Genomic DNA, 20,955 nt, shown 5'->3' on the forward strand with positions numbered 1-20,955 from the left:
CTCTTGTTTGCTCTCTAGCTCTCCTGTGTCTCCTGCCGAGCCCCCTGATCTCACCGAGTTATCTCAAGTTCCCACAGAGTACTGGGATCTCAAGGAGGTATTCAGCAAGAGCAGGGCCGCCGTTCTTCCTCCGCACCGGGCCTACGACTGTGCCATCGACTTGCTCCCTGGGACTACCCCTCCTCGTGGCAGACTGTTTTCACTCTCTCAGCCAGAATGCAAGGCCATGGAGGAATACCTCAAAGATGCCCTGGTCTCTGGGTTTATTCGACCCTCCACTTCACCTGCTGGAGCCGGCTTCTTCTTTGTCGGCAAGAAGGATGGGGGGCTCCGACCATGTATTGATTACAGGGGCCTGAATAAGATCACTGTGCGCAACCGATATCCCCTTCCGCTGATGTCCACAGCTTTCGACCTGCTCCAAGGCGCCACCGTCTTCACCAAGTTGGACCTACGGAACGCATACCACCTCATCCGTATCCGACAGGGAGACGAGTGGAAGACTGCCTTTAACACCCCGTCTGGGCACTACGAATACCAGGTGATGCCCTTCGGACTCACCAACGCACCAGCTGTTTTTCAGGCCCTAATCAACGACGTCTTAAGGGACATGATTAACCTATACGTTTTTGTCTACCTCGACGACATCCTTATCTTTTCCAAGACCGTGCAGGAGCACCGCCACCATGTCCGCCAGGTTCTCCAGAGGCTGCTACAGAACAATCTGTTCACCAAGGCCCAGAAATGCGAATTTCATGTTCCCGAGGTCTCCTTTCTGGGATTTATTGTACGGACAGGCCAACTCCAAATGGACCCTGCCAAGACCCTGGCCATCCGGGATTGGCCTACTCCCAAGTCCGTTAAGGAGGTTCAGCGGTTCTTAGGATTCGCTAACTTCTACCGCAAGTTCATCAGGAACTTCAGTTCTGTGGCAGCACCCATGTCAGACCTCACCAAAGGGACAGGTGGATCTTATGGCTGGTCTCCTCAGGCAGAAAAGGCGTTCAAAGACCTCAAGGACCGCTTCTGCACGGCACCCATTCTGGTTCTCCCGGACACCTCCCAACCATTCATCGTGGAGGTGGACACCTCGGACAGTGGTGTCGGCGCGGTGCTCTCTCAACGTTCGGAAGGAAAGCTGCACCCCTGCGCTTACTTCTCCCACCGCCTGAGTCCTGCTGAGTCCCGGTACGATGTGGGGGATCGAGAACTGCTAGCGGTCAAACTGGCCCTTGAGGAGTGGAGGCACTGGCTGGAGGGAGCACAACATCCATTCCTGGTTTGGACTGACCACAAGAACCTGGAGTACCTCCAGCAAGCCAAGAGACTGAACCCTCGACAGGCTAGGTGGGCCCTGTTTTTCAGTCGGTTTGACTTCACCCTCTCATACCGCCCCGGCTCCAAGAACACCAAACCTGACGCACTGTCCAGACTGTTCTCTGCCACTAACAGGGAGAATGAAGTCGGGCCTATTATCCCTGTGTCCCGGATTGTGGCCCCTGTCCGCTGGGGTATTGAGGAGGCTGTCCGACGAGCCCAACGCCAGGACCCCGGTCCTGGGACGGGGCCACCAGGCCTCTTGTACGTCCCACATCAAGCCCGGGCCAAGGTTCTCCAGTGGGGTCACTCTTCCCCTCTCACCGCCCACCCGGGAGCTCGGAGGACCCTGGACTTCCTGAAAAGACGCTTCTGGTGGCCTAACATGGAGAAGGAAGTAAGGTCATTTGTCCTGTCCTGTGAGGTTTGCACCAGAACCAAGAACCCACGACAGCGTCCCCAGGGTCTCCTGCATCCTCTGACCATTCCCCGGCGTCCCTGGTCCCACGTGGCAGTCGACTTTATCACGGGTCTCCCTGAGTCACAAGGTAACACGGTCATTTTGGTCTTAGTTGACAGATTCTCCAAGGCCTGCCGCTTCATACCACTGTGCAAACTCCCCTCTGCTCTTGAAACTGCGAAACTTTTGTTTAATCATGTCTTCCGAGTCTTTGGTCTTCCACAGGACATCGTCTCAGACCGAGGGCCCCAGTTCTCCTCCCGAGTGTGGCACGGGTTCTGCAAGGTCATCGGAGCCACTGCCAGCCTCTCCTCTGGGTTTCACCCACAGTCCAATGGTCAGACGGAGAGGCTCAACCAGGACCTGGAAACCACCCTGCGAGGCCTGGCTATGGATAACCCGACATCATGGAGCACCTGGCTGCCATGGGCGGAGTACGCCCACAACACCCTGCAGTCATCGGCCACCAAGCTGTCGCCATTCCAGTGCCAATTCGGGTTCCAGCCACCTCTGTTCCCGGACCAGGAGGAGGACGCGGGGGTGCCCTCGGTCAACCAATATGTGAGACGGTGTCGCAAGACCTGGAGCAAGGTCAGGAAGACCCTCATACAGACCTCCAGAACCAACCAGACTCAGGCCAACCGCCATAGAAGACCTGCACACGCTTTCCGCCCTGGGCAGCGTGTTTGGCTGTCCACTAAGGACCTTCCACTGCGGGTGGAGAACCGCAAGCTTGCTCCTCGCTACATTGGCCCCTTCAAGGTGGTGCGCAGGGTGAACCCTGTCTCCTACCGGCTCCAGTTGCCCCGGACTCTGAGGATCAACCCCACTTTCCATGTTTCCCTGTTACGGCCCGTACTGACGTCTACGTATGCCCCTGCCCCTAGGAACCCCCCACCCCCCCGCATCTTCCAGGGGCAGACTGTGTTCACTGTGAATCGCCTGCTTGACTCCCGCCGGGTCCGCGGCGGGTTGCAATATCTGGTGGACTGGGAGGGCTATGGTCCTGAGGAGCGCTGCTGGGTTCCTGCTCGGGATGTCCTTGATAAAGAACTATGTCGGGACTTCCATTCGGCCCATCCGGATCGCCCTGGGAACGTCAGGAGACGCTCCTAGAGGGGGGGGTCCTGTTAGGACTAGGACTGTTTTGGCCTCTAGAGGCCGCTGTTATTTCCTTTTCATGTCGTGTTTATTTTGGCCTCTAGAGGCCGCCACTGTTCCTGTGTTTTGTGTTTGTGTTAATTGCCTAATTATCTTCACCTGTGTCCTTAATTAGTTTGTCTATTTATACCCCTGAGTTCAGTCCTCTTGTCACGGAGTCTTTGTGCTGTTATGTTTATCTCCAGTTTCCTTTGTACTGTGTTTTTTGATCTTTTTAGCTTTTGTATTTTTGCACTTTGCTTTTCTTTTGGATTATACTCTTTGGTTTTTTTTTTGTCTTTTGTTTTGCCCTGTATATAGTGTATATAGTTTAAATAAACCTTTTGATTCTTTTTCTACTTCCGCCTCACGCCTCTGCATTTGAGTCATCCCCCTGGTGGCCTAGTGGGGGTTTGCTGGATTATCACACCAACGAACCAGGTTCGAATCCCAGCAAAACCCTAACACAAAGTTGGGACAAGGCCATGTTTACCACTGTGAGACATCCCCTTTTCTCTTTACAACAGTCTGTAAACGTCTGGGGACTGAGGAGACAAGTTGCTCAAGTTTAGGGATAGGAATTTTAACCCATTCTTGTCTAATGTAGGATTCTAGTTGCTCAACTGTCTTAGGTCTTCTTTGTTGTATCTTCCGTTTTATGATGCGCCAAATGTTTTCTATGGGTGAAAGATCTGGACTGCAGGCTGGCCAGTTCAGTACCCGGACCCTTCTTCTACGCAGCCACGATGCTGTAATTGATGCAGTATGTGGTTTGGCATTGTCATGTTGGAAAATGCAAGGTCTTCCCTGAAAGAGACGTCGTCTGGATGGGAGCATATGCTGCTCTAGAACCTGGATATACCTTTCAGCATTGACGGTGTCTTTCCAGATGTGTAAGCTGCCCATGCCACACGCACTAATGCAACCCCATACTATCAGAGATGCAGGCTTCTGAACTGAGCACTGATAACAACTTGGGTCATCCTTCTCCTCTTTAGTCCGAATGACACGGTGTCCCTGATTTCCATAAAGAACTTCAAATTTTGATTCGTCTGACCACAGAACAGTTTTCCACTTTGCCGCAGTCCATTTTAAATGAGCCTTGGCCCAGAGAAGATGTCTGCGCTTCGGGATCGTGTTTAGATACGGCTTCTTCTTTGAACTATAGAGTTTTAGCTGACAACGGCGGATGGCACGGTGAATTGTGTTCACAGATAATGTTCTCTGGAAATATTCCTGAGCCCATTTTGTGATTTCCAATACAGAAGCATGCCTGTATGTGATGCAGTGCCGTCTAAGGGCCCGAAGATCACGGGCACCCGGTATGGTTTTCCGGCCTTGACCCTTACGCACAGAGATTCTTCCAGATTCTCTGAATCTTTTGATGATATGCACTGGAGATATGTTCAAACTCTTTGCAATTTTACACTGTCAAACTCCTTTCTGATATTGCTCCACTATTTGTCGGCGCAGAATTAGGGGGATTGGTGATCCTGTTCCCATCTTTACTTCTGAGAGCCGCTGCCACTCCAAGATTCTCTTTTTATACCCAGTCATGTTAATGACCTATTGCCAATTGACCTAATGAGTTGCAATTTGGTCCTCCAGCTGTTCCTTTTTTGTACCTTTAACTTTTCCAGCCTCTTATTGACCCTGTCCCAACTTTTTTGAGATGTGTTGCTGTCATGAAATTTCAAATGAGTAAATATTTGGCATGAAATTTCAAAATGTCTCACTTTCGACATTTGATATGTTGTCTATGTTCTATTGTGAATACAATATCAGTTTTTGAGATTTGGAAATTATTGCATTCCATTTTTATTTACAATTTGTACTTTGTCCCAACTTTTTTCAAATTGGGGTTGTACAAAAAACAGTTCAATACAAAGGCCAGTGTTTTTGAAATTATGACCCTCTCTCCACAAATAGGCTGAACTAAAAGACAGGACCAAAAAATAAAGTATGTCCTCATGTCATATTCATTATTAAACATTTTTCTAGTTATAATGTGCTTATAAGGCTTAGGTACATTGTATTATAAAATCACCACATTTTGTGACAACTGGGTGACTCAAAATACCCAGTGTATCCAACAAGAGCTTAGCAAAGCATGACAAACCTGTAATAATCACCTCTCTGAGTTTACTGTGGATTAAGAATTCCTTTGGGGTTATTAATGAGGATGGTATAGTGGTACATATTTGAGCAAAAGTGCTTGAATGAGCCTTTTATCTTATCTTATATATATATATATATAAAATAAAAATTTCGTTCAGAATTATTGCACAGAATAGTTTAGAGCAGAAAACCTTCTCCCTGTAGGGGTGGATTGGAAGCCTAGTGCCGAGCTGATTATGGGAAACCGTTGAGATCAAAGTACTTACAAGATGTCTAATGTCTAACTGTTACGAAGAGCATAGGCAAAAGTTTGAAGAGATTTACATGGTAATTTGGGTGGTGCTGTGCCTCCAGCTGTTGTCTCTCATCTCATTATCTCTAGCCGCTTTATCCTGTTCTACAGGGTCGCAGGCAAGCTGGAGCCTATCCCAGCTGACTACGGGCGAAAGGTGGGGTACACCCTGGACAAGTCGCCAGGTCATCACAGGGCTGACACATAGACACAGACTCACACTCACATTCACACCTACGGTCAATTTAGAGTCACCAGTTAACCTAACCTGCATGTCTTTGGACTGTGGGGGAAACCGGAGCACCCGGAGGAAACCCACGCGGACACGGGGAGAACATGCAAACTCCGCACAGAAAGGCCCTCGCCGGCCACGGGGCTCGAACCTGGACCTTCTTGCTGTGAGGCGACAGCGCTAACCACTACACCACCGTGCCGCCCTCCAGCTGTTGTATTCACATAAAAATGACAGCAGTGTATTTTTAAAGGAATTGTTCCACTCCCTAAAAATGTCAAGCAAAAAGAATTGGGTGTATATCAGAAATTTGCTGAAACCAAACTGTTTTACCTACTAGTGTTCATATGTACTGTTTGGATTCAGTTTTTTGAATATTCTGACGCAAATGTTAAATGTTCACCAGCCTTATAATAGCAGCTTATAACGTACTGTTTGTGCTAGTTGTTGTTTTTGCACTGTCCTTGTTGTTTGCATTTTATGTTGTGTGTAGTTTATTGTCTGCAACGTTTGCACTCGCTGCACTCTTGCACTTTATGTGCAGATTTGTAGTCACATGACATTTAATGTGGCACCATGGTCCTGGAAAAACATTGTTTCATTTTAACTGTGTAGTCTACCAACTGTATACGGTTGAAATGACAGTAAAAAAAAAAAAGCCTTGACCAGATCATTTGATGTCTTTCTTGTTAAGCAGCATTATAATAGTCAAACGGTACACTGGTTTCTGGCTTACAGTACCAGTCAAAAGTTTGGACACGCCTCCTAATTCAGTGGTTTTAATTTATTTTTATCAGGTAAGTCACTTCATGTCTTAAAGTAACGATGGATGTCGTTTCTCTTTACTTAGTCGAGCGGTTCTTGGCATAATATGGATTACTACAGTTGTGGATTAGGGCTGTTTACTGTATTTGTATTATTTACTATTTACTGTTTGATCGCAAACGCATTAAGAAGGCAAGAAATTGCACTAATTAACTTTTGACGAGGCACCTGTTAAATGAAAAGCATTCCAGGTAGAGCCCTGCACTCCCGCGGGAGTCCCGCGGGACCCTACACAAAGCAGTGCGGCGCGGGACAAATTTTGAAAGCTCATTGCGGGCGCAGGCAGGAGGGGGAGTGCACAATGCGGGAGCGGGCGGGAGAGGTGATAAGCTGCAGTCCCGCTAACTAAAAACATGTCTAAAATAAAATTTATAAATTATTAATTTATGTCTATCATATATAATTTGTGCTGGATATTTTATTTGGCATTAATAAAAACATTTTAAGATGCCTAAATTTGTGGATGTGGTCTAATCTCATGTACGTTTCCGATTCCTTTCCGCTCTTCCGTGTTTGAGATCTCCCATCATGGCAGAAGAGCAGAGGTCCTCTAGTGAAGCTCACAATGGGTATCTCTGTAAAGCCTCAGCTGCGCATGCCGCCTGGCAACGCGCACCCTCGCTACGTGCGCTAGGTGAAGGATTGGTCAGTGGAGAGCTCAGCTAAGCTCAGCATGTTTAATTCCCCAAGCCAATGACAAGAACTTTCGTGAGAAATAACGCGAACGTCTGCATCATGCGGGATTTGCGGGCGGGAGCAGGACAAAATATGGCAGGTGCGGGCGGGAGCGGGACTGAAAATCATAATTCTTTGCGGGAGTGGGCAGGAGCGGGACTGCACAATGCGGGATCGGGACTGAAAATTCTGTCCCGCGCAGACCTCTGATTCCAGGTGACGGCCTCATGAAGCTGGTTAAGATAACGCCAATAGTGTGCAAAGCATCATCAAGGTAAACACTAGATACTTTGAAAAATCTAAAATATGAAACACGTTTTTTTTAACAGGTTTTTGTTTTACCACATAATTCCATACACAGTACCCTCCACAATTATTGGCACTCCTTTGTCAAAATTTAGTAAAAAGGGTTACTTTTGGTGAAGTTGCTTCATCTCACACTGAAAAAATGAGAAAAATTCAACCTTTATTGTGAAATTAATTTTATTCAGAGAAAAAAAGTGTCACCCCTGTTTCACATCATATTTGTTCCCCAGTTGATCAGGAAGTCATGGATTACAATTAGAAAGTTCCTACACACTCCTCCATTCAATTGGAAAATTTTCAAATTAAATGGAAATCATGCTTCAGTTGCACTGCGTTCACTATAATTTCAGGGGTGTCAATAATAGTAGCACACGTTTTTTTTTATTGAAAATGAATATTTCTTGTTGACAGATTTTCCTCTGAATACATTTTTCAATTAAAAGGTTGGATTTGTCTCATTTTTTCAGGGTGAGATGAAGTTACTTCACCGAAAATTGGATTTTTCTTCCTAACCCTTTTTACTAATCTTTATAAGGGTTGCCAATAATAATGGAGGGCTCTGTATGTTCCATATGTTATTCCATAGTTTTGATGTCTTCAGTATTGTTCTACAATGTAGAAAATAGACAAAATGCAGAAAAGAACTAGGAATGAGTAGGTATCCAGATTTTTTACTGGTACTGTCTATGAGCAATATTATAGTGTATTTTTATACATGTATTACCAGTAACTTACACTGAAGGGTAAATAATTAAAACCAATAATAAATAACATCACGTTGATGTGTCTCTTATGTGTGTGCTGCAGATATCACAGACGTTCTACATCACAATCCGACCAGTGGACGACTCCCTGCCTGTGTTGGCCGTGTCGGGGATGAGGGTACAGGAGGGAGTGAGGAAGACCATCACGGAGTTTGAGCTCAAGGCCACTGATGCAGACACAGAGGTAAAGCAGATAGAAAGGGAAAGAAGCCCATGGACTTGAGCTTCAATGTACAGTCTTTTCACATTCTGTATTCTAGTTCATCTCTTAAATTTTTTCCCCAAAACTTTTTTTCGTACAATTTCTATGAAAAACAAATTTAAAGGAGAACTGAAGGCAAATTTTTTTATTATCAAAATTCTATTTATCTCATTTTATTAAATATCGGAATGCATTTTTGATAGCTATTTTGTCACTGCTATAGCAAGTGATGAGTGTTTGAAATATATTACATAGCATATCAGTCCATACACTACCGTTCAAAAGTTTGGGGTCACCCAGACAATTTTGTGTTTTCCATGAAAAGTCACACTTTTATTTACCACCATAAGTTGTAAAATGAATAGAAAATATAGTCAAGACATTTTTCTGGCCATTTTGAGCATTTAATCGACCCCACAAATGTGATGCTCCAGAAACTCAATCTGCTCAAAGGAAGGTCAGTTTTATAGCTTCTCTAAAGAGCTCAACTGTTTTCAGCTGTGCTAACATGATTGTACAAGGGTTTTCTAATCATCCATTAGCCTTCTGAGGCAATGAGCAAACACATTGTACCATTAGAACACTGGAGTGAGAGTTGCTGGAAATGGGCCTCTATACACCTATGGAGATATTGCACCAAAAACCAGACATTTGCAGCTAGAATAGTCATTTACCACATTAGCAATGTATAGAGTGGATTTCTGATTAGTTTAAAGTGATCTTCATTGAAAAGAACAGTGCTTTTCTTTCAAAAATAAGGACATTTCAAAGTGACCCCAAACTTTTGAACGGTAGTATATGTCAAAGCAATGGCCGTAAACGAGATTCGTTGAGACCTGTACGAGATATCGTAGGACGGAAGTAAAACAGACAGCGGAAATCAAAGTGACCAATGTTGTCAAAAGACGCACGCGCCCTCCTTCGAATGCTGATGTAATCAAGCTGGTAGTTTTGTTTGTTTTGATAGCAATCAGGAAAGTTTGAAAAAAGTAGGCAGTAATCGTCATTTAAACTCGTTTTTGTGCAATATTTCATTTGGAAAACAGTTCATTTCGTGGAATAAATGTGACACAAGATACCAAGTATGACACTTCACGTTTCAAAGTCTCGTACGAGTCTCGTGAGGATCCCACAGATAAGTGACGCCTGTCGTGGACCAAACGAACTACGTTCAACATGGCTAAAAACCTAACAGGCCGATAAGTATAATATTTAATTGCCAATACGAGTCACGATATAAGGTTACTAAAATTGAAAAAGTGATTGAATAACACGTTAATTAAGAAATAAAGCAAGTTTAAAAATGACTTCGGTTCTCCTTTAAGGGACAATATCTTCAAAATGATCCTGTATATTTTGATCTGTTTTCAGTCTTTTGATATCTAAAATGATTATATCCACATTCACTGGATATCAGCAATTGCGCACTCTGATTGGCTCCTCTACTACTAGGATATCAGCTCATATACCGTGAGTAGAGAATAACAAAATGGTGGCACGTGTTGCTGAACCAACTGAGGATGAAATTAAAACCTCTACTTGAAAACAAAACCCCAAAAAATACAAAAAAAGAAACAAAATATGGAATAAAAGTATTTGATGGTAAGAACGTATCTTTTTTTGTTGTTGTTCATGAATTATTATCGCATTTTTCACAAATTGCTACTGTCATTTCTCCGATTTGTCTACATTCTAAGCGGAAATGATTTTGTCTGTTTTGTATGAAATTTTTATTTATTGAATTTGCAAAAAATTAAAATTCTCTATTATTCAAAATCCAGTGAATGTTGATAGAATAAAACAGTTATTCCACTCAATCTCGTCGTATATGGCTCAGCGCTACACGCCTCGTCGGCTATCAGCTCATGTACGACTCGATTTCATGGAATAACTGTTAATTATAATGTGTTAATAAAGCTGACAGCAAAGAAATCAAATTGGAAGAGACTAAATAAACTTGGTTGTGAAATTGGGTCCACTAATAATCCTAGCTTTTTGACCTTTTCCTCTCATTCTGTCTCACTTTCATTTGTAGGAGGACCTGGTCACGTTTACCGTCGTTCAGGCTCCTCGTCATGGCACCATCGAGCGCACGAGCAACGGTCAGCACTACCGGCAAACCAACACCTTCACCATGGATGACATTTATCAGAACCGCATCAGCTACCATCACGACGGCAGCAACTCTCTAAAAGACCGCTTTACTTTTACTGTCGGCGACGGCACAAACATGTTCTTCGTCATAGAAGAAGGTGGAAAAGAGGTGAGTCTTCTGGATGGTCCTTTTATCAAAGCACAAAATATTTTCCTTGAATGGCTTTTCTGGAATGATGCCAATTTCTGTTTGATTTTGATGAAAAACTTTTTTTAAACTTTCTGTATTAAGAACATTAATATGAATTGTCAGGGTCGACCTCTTTTTCCACCTTTTGTTCTCGTGCTCTCATAATCGGTTCTCGTCTAACTTCTCAGCAGTAACTTTTTTTTTTTTCCACTTTTGCTCGATGTTGGCATGTTGTCAGTAAAGCTGATGCTCAAATAAAACACCTTCCCACAGAGACTGACAAAATGGCAGCCCTGCTGTGACTGCATTTAATCTGAAAAGCTCAAAACTAAGAAAGATTCATTTGTGTTTCATGATGTCAAGTACATCAGTGTATAAAGTAGATGTTGTTTCTCATTACCGCTGTCGTCGTTTGTTTTGAGCAGTTTGTGTGAGCAATGTATTATTACTTGTGAACGGGACTGTGGATTCATAATCACGGTGAATTTTGATTTGGTGTTTTGCTCTTTCAGGTTGTTACTGCTGCACCTCAGAAGTTTAAGATTGACATCCTACCTGTTGATGATGGAACGCCTCGCATCGTCACTAACCTGGGCCTGCAGTGGCTGGAGTATATGGACAACAGGGTACGACATGACTAGAAGTAACAGAACTAAAGACAGACAAGCTATTAGAAAAATGCATGCCACTTCTTGACTACTTGAACAAACATTGTCTCTAAATTCGCATTATCTCTCTAGCCGCTTTATCCTGTTCTACAGGGTCGCAGGCAAGCTGGAGCCTATCCCAGCTGACTACGGGCGAAAGGCGGGGTACACCCTGGACAAGTCGCCAGGTCATCACAGGGCTGACACATAGACACAGACAACCATTCACACTCACATTCACACCTACGGTCAATTTAGAGTCACCAGTTAACCTAACCTGCATGTCTTTGGACTGTGGGGGAAACCGGAGCACCCGGAGGAAACCCACGCGGACACGGGGAGAACATGCAAACTCCGCACAGAAAGGCCCTCGCCGGCCCCGGGGCTCGAACCCAGGACCTTCTTGCTGTGAGGTGACAGCGCTAATCACTACACCACCATGCCGCCCATATTTTCTCTAAATTCAAATGCAAAAAAAAAAAATTTGAAATTTAAAATTAAAATTTTGTTCATTTTGTTTTAAGGATATACAAATTTTTGCTTTTTTTTTTTGCTTTTTTTTTTGCATTTTCTCTAAATTCAAATGAAAAAATTTGTACATCTTTAAAACAAAATGAACAAAGACAAAATTTTAATTTATAGCAATTTCCAGTAACTTACAGCTATGATTGATGATGATGATTAGCTCATTCGGCCGATAGGTGATGAGTTTATGCCATCATGTGGTGTCCGGCGTCGTCCACATTTCACGAAAATTGCTTCTTCTCTCTCAGTTCTTCACCGATTTTTATTCTTTTTGGCAGGAAGGTAGGTCTGCCTGAGGTGCATATGGCTTTTACCTAAATGTGCATCATTGCAATTAATAATGAAGGTATGGAGTAATTAAGCCCTAACAAGCAGTTTCCACACAAATCGCTTCTTCTCCGTCAATTCTTTACTGAATTGGATTCTTTCTGGCATGAAGGTAGGGGTACCCAGGGTGCATATAACTCCTACCCAGATTTGCCTAATTACAATTATTAATGAAGTTATGGACTAATTAAGCCTTAATGAGCAGTTCAACAAAAAGCGCTTCTTCTCAGTCAATTCCTCGCCGTTTTGGATTCTTTCTGGCAAATAAGTCGGTATTCCTAGGGTGTATAGCTTATATATAGCTTGTATATAGTGTATATAGCTCACAACATTTATTGCACAAGGTGGCCCACTTTAGATCTGGACTAGACAGGGCCGGAGTGAGCTACGCCGTCATTGACGGTCTCGTTTAAGATTTTTAATATCGAGAACACTGCAATTCTGCTATAACAAACTCTCTTACTGTGAACTTTCACATACAGTATAATGAAATAAGCTTGTCTCCCCTGCTTTTAACGACGATGAGTCGGAGTCATAAAAAAAACATCACTGAGCCATGCGCTCCTCTTCCCCCCACAGACAAACAAGAAGTAATCAAGTCAAGTCAAGGGTGGCACAGTGGTGTAGTGGTTAGCACTGTCGCCTCACAGTAAGAAGGTTCTGGGTTTGAGCCCAGCTGCTGGCGAGGGCCTTTCTGTGTGGAGTTTGCATGTTCTCCCCATGTCTGCGTGGGTTTCCTCCGGATGCTCCGGTTTCCCCCACAGTCCAAAGACATGCAGTTAGTTTAACTTGGGCAGCTTTGGGCTGAAGTGCCCTTGAGCAAGGTACCTGACCCCTGACTGCTCCTCGGGCACTGTAGTATGGCTGCCCACTGCTCTGGGTATGTGTGCGTGTGTTCACTGCTTCAGATGGGTTAAATGCAGAGGATGAATCTCAATGCGCTTGAAGTGTGCATGTGACAAATAAAGGTTTCAAAAAAAAGTTAACAATACATGTTAATGCCATAAAACAAAGGCTCAACTCGCCTCGCTTAGGTGTCGGTCACTAACAGTTATCGAGAACAGCGATCACTGACTTCAAAAAGTCAGTTAAAAGGACTTTATTTTATGAGCTAAAAGCAGTTTTGCTCGAGTCTTTACTCTGTAAGCACTGTTGTCATAGCTACACGTTGTCACATCCACACGCTCTGAGTGCACACATGCAGCACCATTAGGACTAATTACCATACTCCCATTCTGGATTAGAGTACAATCACAGCGTGCGCTTACCAGGACTCCCTAAAAACATAAACTTTGCAAAAGATACGCATTGTATCCAATATCTCACATTACCAAGCCTTTGTGCTGTGTATTGTTTGACTGGTTTTGATTCGCTTTTGTATTTTGGACTTTGCCTTTGTGATTATCTCTGATATTCTGTTTGGGCCTCGCTTGTCCATTGCCTGTTCCACAACCCTGCCTTTGTCTTATGCTTTTGAATTGTTTGCCTGCTCATTTTTAAATAAACACACTTCCTGCAATTGCATCCGTCGTCCGCCTCCATTACATGACACTCGTAAATGTAAGATATTCTCCGTCAAAGACAAACTTCATATCCTGGACCGTCTAAAGCGTGGTGAGAAAGCAACGAATTTGTCTAAAGAATATGATATCCCGAAAAATTCAATTTCAACTTTTAAAACAAAAGACCTCTGAGACTTCGTCTATAACTGCAATCAACACGATGGGCTGAAAAGAAAGAAGATGCAGCAAGCAAACAATGGCGAGTGCGGCTTATTTCCTTTACTTCGTAAATATGTATGAGAATTAAAGGTAGACTGCCTTTCAGATTTTTCAAGTTTAGGTCATTAAAAGAATTTTCCCTGACAATTATTTTTGTTTAGTGGAATGAAAGTTACTGAATTCGAATCACAGACTTCCAATTTTATTAGTTTTTTTTTTTTTTAAATAGAACAATTAACGAATTTACAGCCACATGGCCCTAAATTCTCTGCTATTTTTTCCTGCGTCACCATGACCCAATTCAAGATACTACGTCACGCATCACGTGGTGGGCTTTTCCTGTTTGCGCAAGGCATTGTGGGATACAAATTTGAAACAGGAGAGAAAAATGGAGGATGTGAGTGTGCGAATGAAACGTGAAAGACCGACTACAGTAACGGAAAGCGAGAAGAAAAGACATCATGTCGCAAAGGAAAGGAAACGCAGGACCAAACTAATACAACCCCAATTCCAAAAAAGTTGGGGCAAAGTACAAATTGTAAATAAAAACAGAATGCAATAATTTACAAATCTCAAAAACTGATATTGTATTCACAATAGAACATAGACAACATATCAAATGTCGAAAGTGAGACATTTTGAAATTTCATGCCAAATATTGGCTCATTTGAAATTTCATGACGGCAACACATCTCAAAAAAGTTGGGACAGGGGCAATAAGAGGCTGGAAAAGTTAAAGGTACAAAAAAGGAACAGCTGGAGGACCAAATTGCAACTCATTAGGTCAATTGGCAATAGGTCATTAACATGACTGGGTATAAAAAGAGCATCTTGGAGTGGCAGCGGCTCTCAGAAGTAAAGATGGGAAGAGGATCACCAATCCCCCTAATTCTGCACCGACAAATAGTGGAGCAATATCAGAAAGGAGTTCGACAGTGTAAAATTGCAAAGAGTTTGAACATATCATCAGTGCATAATATCATCAAAAGATTCAGAGAATCTGGAAGAATCTCTGTGCGTAAGGGTCAAGGCCGGAAAACCATACTGGGTGCCCGTGATCTTCGGGCCCTTAGACGGCACTGCATCACATACAGGCACGCTTCTGTATTGGAAATCACAAAATGGGCTCAGGAATATTTCCAGAGAACATTATCTGTGAACACAATTCACCGTGCCATCCGCCGTTGTCAGCTAAAACTCTATAGTTCAAAGAAGAAGCCGTATCTAAACATGATCCAGAAGCGCAGACGTCTTCTCTGGGCCAAGGCTCATTTAAAATGGACTGTGGCAAAGTGGAAAACTGTTCTGTGGTCAGACGAATCAAAATTTGAAGTTCTTTATGGAAATCAGGGATGCCGTGTCATTCGGACTAAAGAGGAGAAGGACGACCCGAGTTGTTATCAGCGCTCAGTTCAGAAGCCTGCATCTCGGATGGTATGGGGTTGCATTAATGCGTGTGGCATGGGCAGCTTACACATCTGGAAAGACACCATCAATGCTGAAAGGTATATCCAGGTTCTAGAGCAACATATGCTCCCATCCAGACGACGTCTCTTTCAGGGAAGACCTTGCATTTTCCAACATGACAATGCCAAACCACATACTGCATCAATTACAGCATCATGGCTGCGTAGAAGAAGGGTCCGGGTACTGAACTGGCCAGCCTGCAGTCCAGATCTTTCACCCAGAGAAAACATTTGGCGCATCATAAAACGGAAGATGCGACAAAAAAGACCTAAGACAGTTGAGCAACTAGAATCCTACATTAGACAAGAATGGGTTAACATTCCTATCCCTAAACTTGAGCAACTTGTCTCCTCAGTCCCCAGACATTTACAGACTGTTGTAAAGAGAAAAGGGGATGTCTCACAGTGGGAAACATGGCCTTGTCCCAACTTTTTTGAGATGTGTTGTTGTCATGAAATTTAAAATCACCTAATTTTTCTCTTTAAATGATACATTTTCTCAGTTTAAACATTTGATATGTCATCTATGTTCTATTCTGAATAAAATATGGAATTTTGAAACTTCCACATCATTGCATTCCGTTTTTATTTACAATTTGTACTTTGTCCCAACTTTTTTGGAATCGGGGTTGTAAATATAGGCGGTCAGCGAGCACCTCGGTGTGATCAGCTGTTCGTTTAGTGAAAAGACGATGTAACTGTCCATGCACGGTCTGCGCATGCGCACACGGACTTCCTCTGTCTGCTTGACTGCGCGAAGCGAGTGATTTCATGCACATTATTTGCTCGGGAATCCCTTTAAATTAAATAACTTCCCAGCCACAGAATGGCCTGATATTTTTTGAGATATTACAGAAATAAACATACATCACAATGATCAAATTTCTGAGGGAACTAAATTTCACCGATTTTATGAAATCGAAAAACCGTCTAGCTTTAAGCATAAATATAAATTAAACACAGTTGGTCTTGTTTTACGTTAGAGTGAGTGTTCGGAGTGACGAATGGGTCCATTTCAGTATTACGAACTTTTTTGGTATAACGAACTATTTGGACGTCCCCCAAGAAGTTCGGTATAGCAGGGTTGCAGTGTACTAATTTGTGTGAGTAATCTGATCAATTGTGAGTGTTGTGAAAGCAAACATTTTAATAACGTGCTAATTATTATTATTATTATTATTATCTCATCTCATCATCTCTAGCCGCTTTATCCTGTTCTACAGGGTCGCAGGCAAGCTGGAGCCTATCCCAGCTGACTACGGGCGAAAGGCGGGGTACACCCTGGACAAGTCGCCAGGGCATCACAGGGCTGACACAGAGACACAGACAACCGTTCACACTCACATTCACACCTACGGTCAATTTAGAGTCACCAGTTAACCTAACCTGCATGTCTTTGGACTGTGGGGGAAACCGGAGCACCCGGAGGAAACCCACACGGACACGGGGAGAACATGCAAACTCCGCACAGAAAGGCCCTCGCCGGCCACGGGGCTCGAACCCAGACCTTCTTGCTGTGAGGCGACAGCGCTAACCACTACACCACCGTGCAGCCCTATTATTATTATTATTATTAATAATAGCAGGGGCAAAGAGAATTCCAGAAGAGTCAAATTGAACTTTGCTAGATGTTTGGGTAATTGTGAATCAAGTCCAAGACCGATTAAAGGCGGTCGAGCCCATTCAAAATACAGTAAGAAAGCTCAAAATATTTGTGAACATGAGCGTTTGTCATGTTAATACATGTATGAAAACAAAAATATTCACATGCGATTGGTGTGCATGTGTGGCAAATCTCGAATATATCCAACCAACTTTACTGTAGCAACATCACCATCCATGTCAGAAAAATTTTGATTATTTTGACGTAGACATATCTAGTTATAAAATCTTAGTAAATAATATTTTTTCTCGTCAAATGATTTGTCTTCTGCAAAGCTCATACCTGACCTTTAGTGATATTATTTTATGTACACAATCGCCGCTCTCAAAATGGCTTTCAGGCTGTACTAAATCACAATTAAATTTGCTCACACTGACACGTCTCTGAAATGCCCCAGGCTGCAGATTTAGTAAGGCCATTGTGCAAAATTGACAAGGCATGCGATAATCCTCCATGGCCCTGTTAGTAAATCAGTTTACACATTTTTCAGAGGGTTATCAAGTTTTTAGACACAAAATCTTTAGTAAATAGGCTCTTCGTGTGTTCAGCATCACAGAGGTTTCTTGATTATCAGAAGTAACAACTACAAAAAAAAAAGGTCAAATAGTCTATGGTAACATTTTATATTTGATCAGTTTAAATACATACATTTCCCTTGCTGAATGTGATTTCAATATTCTCAGACTTGTTTGCCTGCTCTTTGCCTTTGTAACTGTCTCCAATCTTTTTCATATCCGTTTTGCAGCTTCTGGATCCTGTCATTTGTAATATTCACGCCATCCATGTTGACATGTGCATTAGTCATGCAACATGCTGTATCATTCTATTTAAAGTATTATTTGGTTGAATGATTTTCTGGATTGCTGTCTGTTCTCTGATAAAACCACATTGCATTTTTAATTTCTTGGAACCGTGTTTCTGAACACAAATTGGCACCCAAAAGCCGTGGCGGGTGCAAACTTTTGCACTCAGCTGTAGAAATAATAAACAGACTTGGTAAATAATGGCACTCTGCTGCCCCCCAGACGGCTGTACGGAACATGACCACAATTCATTTTTTGTTTGTTTGGTTTTTTGGTAATTTATTACCAAGGTACATAGAGCAATTTCTCGTTCTGTTCTTGGTACTGATCTCTGTGATGTATGAAATATTTCGACTTTGTTCTGAAATGGGTTCTAGGCCACAAACCTAATCTCAAAGAAGGAGCTCCTCACCATCGATCCTGACACCGATGATGGTCAGCTGACTTATGAGATCACAGCTGGACCCAAGCATGGTTACGTGGAGAGCAAGCTGAAACCAGGAATCCCCATAACCTCTTTTACACAAGGTAACACTCGCTCTTGAACATGAGACTTGCATATCATTGTATTTCCCCGTCATCGATGTCTATGACTTTTCTTTTTTAAATGTGTGTTAGCAGCGCTGGCACAAATTGTTACTCTCACTCAGGCTCTTTCTACTTTATTATTCTTTTTCTTATAATTATTATTCTCCTAACGTTTTTTTAGGGCACTATTTCTCCCTCAGTTTTCAAACAATCATCACTGAATTTCACAAGAAGAATATCTCTGGGCTGAGTTAAGTTGCTGTGACTTTTGGTGCTGATCCGGATCACTGAACCAGAATGATCCATGAAAAACAGGCTTTTTTTCCCTCACTAAGCGTCATTCTCTATCTCTTACTGTTCCTGATCTATAGGGTACGGTGACCAGATGTCCCGGTTTGTAAGTGCTAGCGCAAATCACTGTGACTTTAGTCACACTGTCTGTCTGTCTGTCTGTCTGTTTTTTTAGGACGCTATTTCTCCCTCAGTTTTCAACCAATCATCACCAAATTTCACATGAAGAATACCTCTGGGCTGAATTATGTTGCTATGACTTTTGGTGGTGATCCGGATCACTGATCTGGAATGATCCATGAAAAAAAAACGGGATTTGTTTCAATCACTTATAACCCCTGTCAATTTTCATGATTTTTTCAATCAGTTTTTTTTTTTTTTAAATCTTGTTCAGGGTGGCAAGGCGCAACTTTTCCTCACTATGTGTCATTCTCTATCCTTTACCGTTCCAGATCTATAGGGTACGGTGACCAGACGTCCCGGTTTGTAACAGCTAGTGCAAGTTACTCTGGCTTTAGTCACAGTGTCTATCTAGTTTTTTTTCTGAGATTTCTCAGAAATGCAGTTTGAAAGAGATTTCTGGTTGTTTGTACTGGTGATCAGCCTAAAAAAAAGGTCTTAATCAGTATTTTAATGAATATATCTAGAGTCAACTGAATTGTATTTTGTTTTCACAGCGGACGTCAACCTTGGCCTCATCCGCTATGTTCTAAATGATGATGTTGTCCAGGAGACTATGGATAACTTCAAGTTCCTGGTGAAAGACAGCAAACCCAATATCGTCAGCGACAACGTGTTCCACATCCAATGGTCTCTCATCAGCTTCGAACATAGCAGGTGAACATTAGTCCAGACCTCGAAACATGGATTCTTCCATAATGTACCTGTATTATTGTTTTATGTGAAGTTCATATTCATAAATCATTATAACTGCGCTTAGAATTCTTTGCAATAATTGCTGTTCTTTTTTATAAACTCTAATAATGCCTTTTAAAGCTGAAATCATGTTCTGTAAATAATTCCTCGATATCTATAATCATGTTGTAATGTAAGTGTCACTATTTATTATATTGCCATGTGCTGTACTGATCAAACTTTAGAACGAATAATGAAATTCAAAAATGGACAAGGAAGTGTGTGTAGCAGTTTGTATTTCCCAAAGATATGTGTCTGTCATTTTTATAACTAATCAGGCGCTAAGTATTTCCATATCATGTTACAGAAGTAAAAATATAAAACGCTTTTATAAATAAATGCTGCTAATTGTAAAATTTACTTATAACAAGGAAAAATGTAATAGCATCATTGATTTTAACCGATGCACTCGAGGGGCGGCACAGTGGTGTAGTGGTTAGCACTGTCACCTCACAGCAAGAAGGTTCTGGGTTCAAGCCCAGTGGCCGATGGGGGCCTTTCTGTGTGGAGTTTGCATGTTCTCCCCGTGTCCGCGTGGGTTTCCTCCGGGTGCTCCAGTTTCCCCCACAGTCCAAAGACATGCAGGTTAGGTTAACTGGTGACTCTAAATTGACCGTAGGTGTGAATGTGAGTGTGAATGGTTGTCTGTGTCAACCCTGTGATGACCTGCCGACTTGTCCAGGGTGTACCCCGCCTTTCGCCCGTAGTCAGCTGGGATAGGCTCCAGCTTGCCCGCGACCCTGCACAGGATAAGTGGTTACAGATAACGGATGGATGGATGATGCACTCAATGATGACATTTTCAGTTTATAATGTTGCATAATTGATAATAGGTCATTATTAGATATAAAATTGTGCAATAGAGCACATGGCATTATGATGAATAATGATGCATGCATAACAGGTAATTAATTATTAAGAAATTATTTGTAGAACGTAATTAGAGCTTTGAGGGATTATTAGAGTTTATTAAAAAAAAGTTACAAGGACTCATTATCAACAGATGTATAAATATGTGCTTTATAGAAAGTGTTAACCTGAATGATTTAAGCCTTCAGTGCCATTATTTTTAGACTTTGATCTGACTGAAGTGTCAGTAGAACAGTTTATCTGCTGGAGTTTAGTGAAAAGCAGTCGGACCCTGAGTGTTGGACAGGATTTACCTTGGTGTTGCTGTTGATTGGAGTGGCTCTGAATCATGTGTGGTTTATCGTATGTGCAGCTATAATGTGAGTGAGAAGGCAGGCACTGTGGCAGTGACGGTAAAGAGGAAAGGAAATCTGAACCAGTATGCTATTGTGCTGTGCCGCACTGAGCAGGGATCTGCCACGTCCACCTCCACCGCTGGCTCTCAGCCTGGCAAACACGACTACGTGGAGCACGCAGGACAGGTACAAACTTAAACTCATGCACAAACACAATGATTCTCAGTTATATAATCGAATATAGATCTA

General features: G+C 42.7%; 1 protein-coding gene across 2 annotated transcripts in view; it reads left to right on the forward strand.

The window, feature by feature from the left end:
* The window catches only part of fras1 (Fraser extracellular matrix complex subunit 1), a 311,268-nt gene that overhangs the window by 255,059 nt on the left and 35,254 nt on the right, over positions 1–20,955 (forward strand). For both annotated transcript variants that reach the window (XM_060907238.1, XM_060907239.1), the window contains 6 exons: positions 8,173–8,313; positions 10,367–10,594; positions 11,128–11,241; positions 18,145–18,295; positions 19,264–19,423; positions 20,724–20,892. In XM_060907238.1, coding sequence (XP_060763221.1) covers positions 8,173–8,313; positions 10,367–10,594; positions 11,128–11,241; positions 18,145–18,295; positions 19,264–19,423; positions 20,724–20,892 — 963 coding nt within the window. The remainder of the gene's footprint in view (positions 1–8,172; positions 8,314–10,366; positions 10,595–11,127; positions 11,242–18,144; positions 18,296–19,263; positions 19,424–20,723; positions 20,893–20,955) is intronic.

The sequence above is a fragment of the Neoarius graeffei genome, chromosome 24 (genome assembly GCF_027579695.1).
Source record: "Neoarius graeffei isolate fNeoGra1 chromosome 24, fNeoGra1.pri, whole genome shotgun sequence".
Lineage (NCBI taxonomy): Eukaryota > Metazoa > Chordata > Actinopteri > Siluriformes > Ariidae > Neoarius > Neoarius graeffei.